This window comes from Taudactylus pleione, unplaced genomic scaffold (genome assembly GCF_031769625.1).
Source record: "Taudactylus pleione unplaced genomic scaffold, aTauple2 ptg000607l, whole genome shotgun sequence".
NCBI classification, from domain to species: domain Eukaryota; kingdom Metazoa; phylum Chordata; class Amphibia; order Anura; family Myobatrachidae; genus Taudactylus; species Taudactylus pleione.
Genome location: NW_028285009.1, coordinates 2,027,306 through 2,039,170, shown reverse-complemented (window position 1 = coordinate 2,039,170; position 11,865 = coordinate 2,027,306). Strand labels below are relative to the sequence as shown.

Here is an 11,865-nt window from a genome sequence, read left to right as displayed (position 1 = left end):
TGAACATTATAAAGCGAATCACAGAATGTGACACACACAATGGGTAAATTGACAGCTTTTGCAAGCCATCACTTCCAACCCCCAAATTGGAAACTTCAATGATATTTAAAGCATTTTTCTTTTAAAATCATTGCCATTTTAGATTTCTGGGCTAACACCGCAGGAGCAAGCCGCCGTTTGGTAAATTATCCCTACAGTCTCCAACATCCTTTGGAATGTAAGCACTCACGAGCAGGGCCCTCTTCCGTCATGTGCTTCTCCTTTCCCTTACTTATACCCCTTTTACACCAGAGCTAAAACCCGGGTTATTGCAGGGTTAACCCGGGCAGCTCCTTGGTGTAAAAGGGGTGAGGGTTGGATCGCCGGGTCGAGTGACCCGGCAATCCAACCCAGGTAAATAGCAGGGTTTAACACGGGAGTAACCCGTGAAACCCTGCTGTGTGTATGGCACACTCCGGGTCTTGATGACCTGCAGTGCGCCACAAGCTGGCCGATTGGTCCGGCTTCAGTGGCGCTTGGAGATGACGTCATCTCCAAGCATCCACTTTCACGCCGGAAAAGCCAGGTCTATGCAGACCCGACTGGCGGCGCTGACTCGGGAATATCCCAAGTTGGCGCCAACTAAATTTCGGGTCTGATCTGGATAGGAACCCTGTTCCAACTCCGGGTCGGACCCGGAATTTTGGTGGAAAAAGGGTATTATACTATCATATACTTCCTACAACGGCACTTACTCTGTGTGCTACCGCCCTGCTGCTTATTAGAGTATTATAAACCATGCCCTTGTCATACATTGTTTTGTACTGTAAGTCCGTTTTCTTGTTTTGCTCATTTGTAAGGCGCTGCGGAACCCTTGCGGTGTCATAAAAAAAAAAATAAAGGATATCATCATGGGGGACATGACCAAATTAGCTATAAACTATGGCAATAAAAAGTCTGATTATAGCGGTCATTACACAAACTGGTTGCTATGGGTTACATTGTACTCAGTGGGCTAGTGGCACTATAGCAGTGATTCCCAACCTCGGTCCTCAAGGCACACTAACAGTCCTGGTTTTAGTGATATCCATGATTGTGCACAGATAGTTAAATCAATATAACTGAGGTACTAATTAAGTCACTTGTGCTCAAGTATGGCTATCCCTAAAACCTGGACTGTTAGTGTGCCTTGAGGACCGTGGTTGGGAACCCCTGCTCTATAGTCACCAGTAGGGGGTTGCTGGAGTTCAGAAATGTTACATACTTGGCGGTATTAAACTCAACGCAAATTGAATAGCGCCGGGAGGGAGCTCCCAGAGCTTTTCAACTCAGCGCGCTGTTATGTTGGAGAGTGGCGGTTCTTGCATTTAACCTGGGTGTTTAGGCGCGAGAATGGCATTTTCTGACTAAAGTGCCGGGCGCGTGGCTGTTAGCGCCGCACTAAGCAGGAAAACTGCTGCGCGCCTGGCACATTTGTCTAATTTCTCCTCGCATCCCCAGGGGGGTGCGAGAAGAAATCCTTAACCCGCCCAAACACCGTGTTGAATTGAATAGCTGCGGGAGCCCCCTTCTGCAGCTATTCAACATCGCTTTGAATTGAATTCTCCCCACTGAATAAGAAACCACCTATAATTAAAAGTTAGCACTAGTGCCAATTACTCTTACCTTTAAAAGGTAAGAAGTAAACATCTTAAAAAACGAGCAGTCTTATTTCAAAAGATAATTAAATAAAAAAAGTTTTGTAAGAGACTATGAATTATTTTTTGTTAAATTAAGCGAGCATAACATTGCAGTCATCCAGTCAGTGTACGATTAACGGAGCACTGACCAGTCAGAATCTGCAAGCACCACCTACGGTGCATCATACACAATTACCCAAGACCTGCTAGTGTATTCGAGACACTGAGAATACCTACGATGGACTCTGGGGGTAAAAGCCTACTTCTGACAATTCTACTCTGCAGTAATAATTATGGTTTAAAGGAAACGGCACTAAATCAGCCTGGAAGAATCTATGGCTCACCTGCTGTTATTTGAACTACAAGGCCCAGTGTGCTTTAACTTTTTCTAGCTGGAGTGGAAAGCTGGAACTTGTAGTTCCACAACAGCTTTCAACCTCTGCATCAGATAGACTGGCAACCTCTGGGGAAAGCCATAGAACAGGCAAGGCCAACCTGTGGCTCTCCAACTGTTGAGAAACTACAAGTCCCAGCATGCCTTGCAACAGTTTCGCTGTTAGGAAATGCTAAAACAGTAGCGGGGAATGATGGGACTTGTAGTTTCACAACAGCTGGAGAGCCACAGGTTGGCCAGGCCTGCCATAGAGACTGCTGACCATTATTTGCAATAGGGAAATGTAATGGTTTGTAATTTGCAGACCTGAAAGTTGACATCCAACCAGTGCACGCTTGCATGAGCTATATCTGAAGCTATATGCAACTTAAGGATGACACGAAAGTGATGACACTGTTGATGCAGAGCTATAATTTCAATGTTGCATGTCCTCCTACTTGTTACATTTATATATGAATCATGAAAATACTGTTCGTGGGTTAGACATCACAGAACAGCACCAGGAGTGGCAAGGATGTCTCACTCTAGCAAATCTCCTGTTTGTGCATATATTTATCTATGGGACCTCGTATGACGTATGGAATAAGACTGGTGAGCAAAATCTCTCAGTAGCACGGACAGCACACTCACATAAACAGGCCGATGGGGTAGCCTGAAACACGAGCACGTTGTGAGAGCCAAATAAGAGCCTTAACAAGAGTTACAAGTCATAGAAGATATTTTATTATTTTCCGAACACAAAAATGTATCCATTGCTGATTCATTAACGATGGGTGGCGGTAACAGGTAAAGCAATATTATTTCAGCAGACATAATGAGTTAAACAGCGCCTTGGAGACTGGAGGCCATCAAAACAATTTGCAGAAAATGCAACATATTAATTCACTATGAAGTACACGACCCTAGTTCCTATTGATCAGCTGCATTCTCATGAATATTGGTTTTTGGTCCTTCCAAAATGGCTTCCTCCTCTGTACGTAGGCGCTGGCTGCATTTAACCATTCATTCTGGACGTTATTGATTTTTACAGCAGCTGGTGGGGTCCACAAGGTACCTTTTTCTGCCTTAGGAGAAAACTCGCTGGAATCCAGTGGGCTGGCTGGAACATTTCGTGGTCACACATATTGCTATTAAAAGACCCATCAACAAAAGCGAGAAATCTAGGGAACCTAAAGAAATTGCCTTTTTTTTTTTTACCTCCAAAATAGGATGATCGTCTCCCTAATTTAGCAAATTCCGCAGGTCAGCTAGAGCAAAAAGTTGGTAAATATACTTAAACCAAAACCAATTCCTTATTTTACAGTATAATAAAAAACAAAACAAAACCCAACACATTCTTTGCAAGAACTAAAATAGGATAGTCAGTAAATGTTTCTTCAAAAGACTTTTTGCATTTCAGACCTGGGATCGAATGCTCAAACAACAGGTACCCGTTCTACTGGAACTAAGCCGGTCTTTGCTGTTTTTTTTTTTCCACTTTTTTTTAATTTATATTATTATTTTTCTGTTGTTCCCCAGATACATATCACAAAATATAAGTATTTGGTTTTTTGATATATTTAAAGAAGCAGAGAATAGTGCACATGGCGTGGAACGTAGTTGGGGTAAACTCAAGGACCCTAATCCAATGAAGACATCAATCCATTGCACCCAGTAATGGACCTTTTGCGGACAGCAGTTGGCATTTCAGATGTGTATGATTAAAGGCACATACGTTTATGAAGTTATATTATAGTGCTCCACTGCTATCGTAATCAGGCCGATGCCCAATAAATAGAAATATTAGATTTCAATGCTACGTCAGGCAACGGTATCCAATATAAGTTGTTCCTTTACAGTAGCTATTTTCTATATATAATAATGGATAGTCTGGTGTGAATATTGTAGTTCAGCCAAACATTCGAGGCCTTATCTATGTAACAGAGGGCCAGGCTACAACGCCCGCACATGGAACACAGTCCATTAGGTTTCCACAATCGGTAGTCACGCCCCGACAAAGTAGGGGGAGAGGGGAAAACGGCAAAAGAAAGGGAGTTTTATTTTGGGGGGAGGGGTATCACAAAACATACACACAGGTGTAACAGAGGTATTTGAATCATCAAATATGGAATGTTTTAGAAATATTTAAAATAAATAAGTATCACAATAATAATCAGTGCTCTGTCCAGCACAGCTAAGTAAATGCCCTCTTTTAGAACAAGTCTTCCGACGGGTGAGACCCGTCCAGTCCTGTAATGAATTTTACCACCACAAAGTGGCCATCATTTTGGAAAAGACATATTATAGTGCTTCATACAAGTCTGGATAACAAATGTCTGTTTTATTCGCTGTTTTCATCTCTTATTTCTTTAATAATAGCTATTAAATTCTGAAGTCCAAAAATGTAGCCTGTATCTTCCCCTTCGTGCACGACGCTGTCTTCCCTGTAAAACTTGCAGGTCGTGTGCGCAAAGTCTATCATTCGGACGTCTACAGTGCTAGTGGCGTGTTTGTTACTAGAGGGTTTGTAGGCGTAGGCCCCGGCAGATTCGTCCGAGGACTCCTCCGACAGATCCTCTGAATCTTCCGGGTCCGAGTCCATAGGGACCTCCTGTAATTCTTTCCCATCATATATAATAAGCAGTGAGCTGGAATAAAAACGATAGGACTCCTGTTGTTCTAAAACCATTTTAAGTTCGGTTAGTTTTTTGATTACAGGGTCGATCAGTTCCCGGCGCAGATTTTTCCCATTGTGAAAAAATTGGTAAAGTGCTTCTTTGAAACCCTGGACTGAAAGTTTCCTGCCGTGATATTTGTTCATGAACATTAGTTGCCCAGTACCGGTTTGGTAGACCTGAAAAAAACAAAAACAAACAGGAAATGAATTACACGAGCATTTGTGTCACGATAGACCTTCACGACCAACCATATTTCCAAGCTAAATTGACATTATAACAGCATTAGTTATTATATCCCAGCCAGTGGCGTAACTAAGGGCGTGTGCCCTGGGCCCGGTTGCACCTAGTTAGGGGGGGGGGGGGCGCGCTACTGCTGGGGGCACTAAATACCGAGGACCACTACAGGGGGCACTGTATAAGGGGCACTGGATGGGTGGAGGGAGGGTGTCACCGCTGGGGGCCTGCATAAGGGGGACCGCTACTGGAGGCACTGCATGCGGGGAGGACTACTGCTGGGGGCACTTCATAGGGGGGGGGCACTACATGGGGCACTGCATAAGGGAGACCACTACTGGAGGCACTGAATAAGGGGAACTAATGAGGGGCTGCATAAGGGGGACCACTACTGGGGGTACTGTATAAGGGGCACTACTATAGGCCTGCATAAGAGGAACCACAACTGGGGACATTGCATATTGGGGGTACTGTATAAGGGGCACTACTGGGGTTAAGGTGCATATGGAAAGGAATGTTCAGAGTGAAGATAAAGGGGTGTGTGTAATTTTAACAAGCCCCATTTTCAAGTGACCATGCCCGTTTTTCGCCCATTTGCCCTGGACTCCAAATACCCTAGTTAAGCCACTGGTCCCAGTACCAATGAAATGAGCTACAGCACACGTAGTGTTCCCACTAGGCTGTTTCAGCGGGGCGCCGCACCCTGCCATATTTCTTAAGGGCAGAAAGCACCCTGCCCTCTGGCGCGGCTGAAAAAGCCTGCGGGTTCTGTCTCCTCCCACGGGCCGCAGTGTCCCGCGGGTGGGAAAAACTGCGGTGCAGCGGTCAATGGCAGTGAATGGATGCCGGGCGCATCACAGTGACCGCAGCACTTGAGGGCTGCCCGACATGTCCGTAAGTGCCTGGCACGCCCCCCCCCCCCCCCCCAAGAGTGACAAAAAGGGGACGCATCATAAAGACTTGGCCGCGCCCCCTTTCTGGGCGTGCGCAGAAGAGCCTTTTGGCGCCGGTCCTAGAGTGAACACTAACATGTAGTGTTTGGTAAGTCCCCCAATGAAAGAATACATGGGCACATATTATTATTAACCGTTACTTATATCGCGCAAGACTATTCCGTTGCGCTTTACAATTATATTAAATGCCAATCACTTCTATACTCGTATCCAACAGGCCTGAAAAAGGACAGAATATCGCTATTAATATTTTAGAGTTTGGAAATATAACATGGCTAGGCCTAATATAGCATGGCTAGGCCTAACCCTTTAGATGCCCAATGGCTTTGTTACAATACGCTGTTATCAAATATTATACAGTGGCTGTAAAGAAAGCAGTTTCATTGTGGTAAGCGGCAAACATGCTAAGGGCCAGAAACCTGGTGTATTCTCTAACACGGGAACATTGTGTAAGTACACAATGGTTTCTCTTAACGGTGAATATAAACGTGTTTGCACAGGGATTTAGTAAATACGCTACGCACAATCCTAGTGCTGACAGATTGCCATCTGCCCTGCACAATACCAGACGTGAGCAAGAATTTGTTCTGAAATCGTCCGGGATGAGTTGAGCTACAGTCAGTCCTTTCACCTTGTTACATAAAAGAGTTTGCACTTCAAGACATAAATAGCAATGATATATCTATGTCTATCTATATACTAGGCTGATCCCTGTACATGGCACACATTGCTGCCTTATCCCACGCCAAGGGGTCGCCCACACAAGCAGTATCCCAAGTTATGCTCAAAACAGATATCTGCTGTGGAAATAGTGCAGCTTACAGATCCTGTCATTTATCAGCAGAATTCCTTACAGATCCTGTCATTTATCAGCAGAACTCGGTACAGATCCTGTCATTTATCAGCAGAATTCCTTACAGATCCTGTCATTTATAAGCAGAACTCGGTACAGATCCTGTCATTTATCAGCAGAATTCGGTACAGATCCTGTCATTTAGAAGCAGAATTCGGTACAGATCCTGTCATTTATCAGCAGAATTCGGTACAGATCCTGTCATTTATAAGCAGAACTCGGTACAGATCCTGTCATTTATAAGCAGAACTCGGTACAGATCCTGTCATTTAGAAGCAGAATTTGGTACAGATCCTGTCATTTAGAAGCAGAACTCGATACAGATCCTGTCATTTATAAGCAGAATTCGGTACAGATCCTGTCATTATAAGCAGAATTCGGTACAGATCCTGTCATTTAGAAGCAGAATTTGGTACAGATCCTGTCATTTAGAAGCAGAACTCGTTACAGATCCTGTCATTTATATGCAGAACTCGATACAGATCCTGTCATTTATAAGCAGAATTCCTTACAGATCCTGTCATTTATAAGCAGAACTCGGTACAGATCCTGTTATTTATAAGCAGAATTCCTTACAGATCTTGTCATTTATAAGCAGAACTCGTTACAGATCCTGTCATTTAGAAGCAGAATTCCTTACAGATCTTGTTATTTATAAGCAGAACTCGGTACAGATCCTGTTATTTATAAGCAGAATTCGGTACAGATCCTGTCATTTATCAGCAGAATTCCTTACAGATCCTGTCATTTATCAGCAGAATTCGGTACAGATCCTGTCATTTAGAAGCAGAACTCGTTACAGATCCTGTCATTTATAAGCAGAATTCGGTACAGATCCTGTCATTTATCAGCAGAATTCCTTACAGATCCTGTCATTTATCAGCAGAATTCGGTACAGATCCTGTCATTTAGAAGCAGAATTCCTTACAGATCCTGTCATTTATAAGCAGAATTCGGTACAGATCCTGTCATTTATAAGCAGAATTTGTTACAGATTCTGTCATTTAGAAGCTGAATTTGGTACAGATCCTGTCATTTAGAAGCTGAATTTGGTACAGATCCTGTCATTTAGAAGCAGAATTCCTTACAGATCCTGTCATTTATCAGCAGAATTCGGTACAGATCCTGTCATTTATAAGCAGAATTCGGTACAGATCCTGTCATTTATAAGCAGAATTTGTTACAGATTCTGTCATTTAGAAGCAGAACTCGTTACAGATCCTGTTATTTATAAGCAGAACTCGTTACAGATCCTGTCATTTATAAGCAGAACTTGTTACAGATCCTGTTATTTATAAGCAGAACTCGTTACAGATCCTGTCATTTAGAAGCAGAATTAGTCAGACAGGAGTCTAGGGTCGCTGCCCAATAGCGTCAAATCAATGTTTTGCTGCTCAAGACAAAAAAAATTGGCACTACTAAACCAGTATCCCCAGCAAAGAGTAATGCAATTAATCGCTGGTGGACACAAGACTAGGGTTTAACAGGGCCCATTCCGCAGTGTGTATTTTAAAAGCATGACATTGCGATCTGAGTGACACTCGGGAGTGAAAAATGCCATTTGAAAACTTTGCCAATAGGATTAATGATCTGTATTGTCCTGCAATGCTAAATGAAGCATAGAGCAAAAAGCTAGAAAATACGGCTTTCTCGTAAGTTACCAAAATAGTAGACTGTGTGAACTACACGTGTGCACCTCGGGGTGTGAATCAATGCTCGTTACGCCGGAGCAGAGGGCTTATCAAGTCATTATACCATAAGGGCCACAGTAGGAGCAAAAGGCAATTAAAAAAAGGCAATTAAAAACAAATCTAGTCCCATCTATTTGGTGCTTGTAAAACTCACCTGCATACCACACACCCGGACCCCAATGATGGCAGAAGTGCTTTGCTGACACTTCTGAATTTGATTGGCTTTCTTTTCTTCCGATGCGTCATCTCCGTGCTGCCGTGTCCCCATCTTCAGATCCAGGACGCAGGGCACCTGGTACCGACAGGTCAGGTTTTCCAATAAGATGAATTCTAACAAGTTAAGGAATATACATTTTTCCGGTTGTGTTTATTCGTCGCTGTGAATAGGGAGGGGCTTTATTTTCAGCGTGTCGTTTGCACTGCTCAGCGGCTGCGGCAGTCTACGTAATGAAGCGGACCGGCAACTTCACAAAGTAAACATTCTGCCTTCCGTAACAATGCAGATTAATGGCTGGTGTGGGTGAGAACATAAACACACATTGTTCTCGGGGCATCACAGGAACGATAACATTATTCTGTTATACCTTAAGAGTGACACCACTTTCTAAAAGGGATTACCAAAACTTCCACTGTGTATATTGGTAAGGGATAAAGGCTCTGCTAGTGTAAAGTTACTGGCTCCCAGTATTATCACTAGAAGCAGCCGGAGGCTCTTTCATTGGAGTTTGAAGGGTGCAAGAAACACGGGAGATCTTTGTTCTATTCAAAGAACAAGATGCGCGTTTGAGAGGACGCTGGGTATTTACAACTAATCAGCTTTCACTTCCTAGAACATGTCTAATCACCAACCATGCTTAAGATCTGATAAGCACAGATTAAACTGGCTGTGGTGTCACCTTTGCTAAAGAGAAACAACCTTTGCTACGTGCAAGACATGAGCTATATAGTGCAATAAATTCAGGATACAGTGGCACGCACTGACAGCAATGCCCACAGGAAGCCTGACGGCTATGGCCCCTTTTTAATTTGAGGCGAAGAGTCCTGGATTTTTCGCCTGCCAGACTTTCCGCCTACATCGAGTGTTTTTGGAGAAAACACTTCCCGCGCGCGCTTGTCGCCCTATCCAATTTCAAAGGACGCGAAAACGGCACCTGTCGAAACTGAAACAGGCGAAAAGTTGTCAGATTTGGGGAAATCAGCCTGACATTCCCCAAAAGATGCACTGGCATGGGGGATTACTATGGATACCCTTGAATAGCCCTGCTGAAGGTATTTGGGGTATTTAAATGTTCTGAATAGGTTCTAATTAGCGCCTTTGCATAAGTGGTGAGGAATAGCATTAAGCAGTTTTTTTTGTGAAAATAAGTAGTCCCAGCAAATTTGGGGTAACTGAAAATGGGGGGCATATTTCAAAGTTTAAAAAAAAAAAACTTGAAAATTCCACCTGCCGCAAGCACCTGCAATCCAAAAAAAACACCTGGGGCATACTTGAGGACCACCCTGGAGTCTATTTCACTAGTTTTTAACTTTGTCCCCCAACTTTGGGTTTTTTCGCCCCCAAAAGTACTTTTTTGGGGGTATTCTTAAGTGTTTTTTTTTGTATTTCTTTGACACCGTTTACCTTTGGGGGACTGTCTTAAGGCTGCACGGAGGTTTCCGCAAAGTTGCACCCCAAAACCCCAAATATGCATTTTTTTCCGCCTGCTATTAACTGGCGAAACTTTTCCGCCGGGTCCATTGCATTGACTCTCCGCCTAGGCGAAAAGTATTTGAAATTGAATACGGCGTAAAGTTTCCGCCTGGCGAAATGACGTCGCCCGTGATACTTTTTCCCAAAACTGACTTTTCGCCTCAAATTGAATACGGCCCTATGGCGGCAAGCAAAGGCAAGTAGTTTGATCCATCTCAACAGATTTTGAATACAGTAAAACTGGTTTATCGCCATCCCACAGAGTAAATACATCGGACAGATTTGTTCTTTCAGCTATGCAGTTAGAACAAACTGAAGCTGGCCAAACCATTGACATCTTAACGATTGGCCAATGGTTCTACTGGTGCCGCAATTGCAAGATATAAGCGGATGATAAAACGGCTTCTTTCTGGCAAATCAGAAGGCACGACAAGCCAATGGTGATGCTATTCCATCGTTCCTCTAAATGTGGCAACATGCATACAATCCAGTATAAAAATAAGATAATGGCTAACCTATGTATAAAATTCATAGCCAGACTACAAACCCCTGAACCCACTAAACCTGCCAAATATAAAAGTACTCGGAATAACCTTCTGCAGGGAATTCGTTACAAGCTGTTCAGTACAACCTGTCAGAATGTTATGCGAGGCTTCAGGAGCAGAACACGGATACATGCAGCCTATTTATATTAGCAGCAAAGGATACTATATTGGTTCCTGTGTTTAGCATTTTCCTTCATACGCTGGAGCTGTTGCTGGTGGCACTTCATGCTCCATGGGTTGTGCTTAAACTGTGAGCCCACGTTCCCCTTCTTCTCCACGCTGTAGTACAAGACCTCGGATTTCTTTAACCATTCAAATTCTTCTTCTAGCTTGTGGCTGGGAGAGTAAAGAAAAAGGGGTCACCATAAAGATAAAGACTTTTGCTTTCCTAATACACATATACACTGAATAGTTACATGGTTGAATAGCCTGTAGAATTCATCACCGTGTACAGAATGTACAGTGTGTGTATTATATTTCCGGGATTAATGTGGGGGGCTAGGGGGTGGATTAGGCACCAGCAGGTGCTAAGGTGAAACTCACGGGGAAGCTCAGAGCACTGGTGGCCAGATAGAGGAGGAAAATCAGAAAAAAGGAGCAATTTTCACCTTGGCAAAACCACGCTGCACGGTTTTCTATTTAAATTTATAGTTTATGAGGTTTACCTCCTCTTTCAACCATATTGCTACTGATCGGATTGATCCAACTCTCCAGTGCCCGGGCTATTTGTGTTTTGCACGGCAGGTGGGGCTGATTTACAAAGTGCAGAGGGAGTTATGCCGCATATCCACTACGCGATTAAACAGAATGATAACGACATCGTTATCGTTCAACCACTTGTTAATCGGCTGCAAATCGCGCAGTTTAATGTCAAAGATGACCAGAGCTGCGCGCGCCCGCTGGTCGTTTTTGACATCTAACGTCGCCTGAACATGCTGGTCAACCCGACGACGTCATCAGGTTGACCATGTTCGGTGATGATGGATGTGCGCTACACTGTGCGACTGAGCGCTCAGTGTAGGCACATCGCAGACTGTGAAACAACTGCAGTGTCGCTATCCTGCTCTCGTTTCAGTGTCGCCTAGTGGATGTTGCGGCATTAGAGTTGGCATATGGCGTGTCCAAGCTTAATTCTACATTTCAGTGTAATAACAAAGCCGCCCAGTATTTGTTCACTACATGCAAAAGCA

General features: G+C 43.7%; 1 protein-coding gene across 1 annotated transcript in view; it reads right to left on the bottom strand.

The window, feature by feature from the left end:
• Positions 1–2,752: 2,752 nt before the first annotated feature.
• Positions 2,753–11,865, bottom strand: part of IP6K2 (inositol hexakisphosphate kinase 2) — a 32,234-nt gene continuing 23,121 nt past the window's right edge. The window contains exons 4-6 of the mRNA XM_088454013.1: positions 10,839–11,011; positions 8,595–8,770; positions 2,753–4,885 (exon numbers count right to left, since the gene is read on the bottom strand). Of these exons, the coding sequence (XP_088310139.1) occupies positions 4,373–4,885; positions 8,595–8,770; positions 10,839–11,011 (862 nt within the window). The 3' untranslated portion in view covers positions 2,753–4,372. The remainder of the gene's footprint in view (positions 4,886–8,594; positions 8,771–10,838; positions 11,012–11,865) is intronic.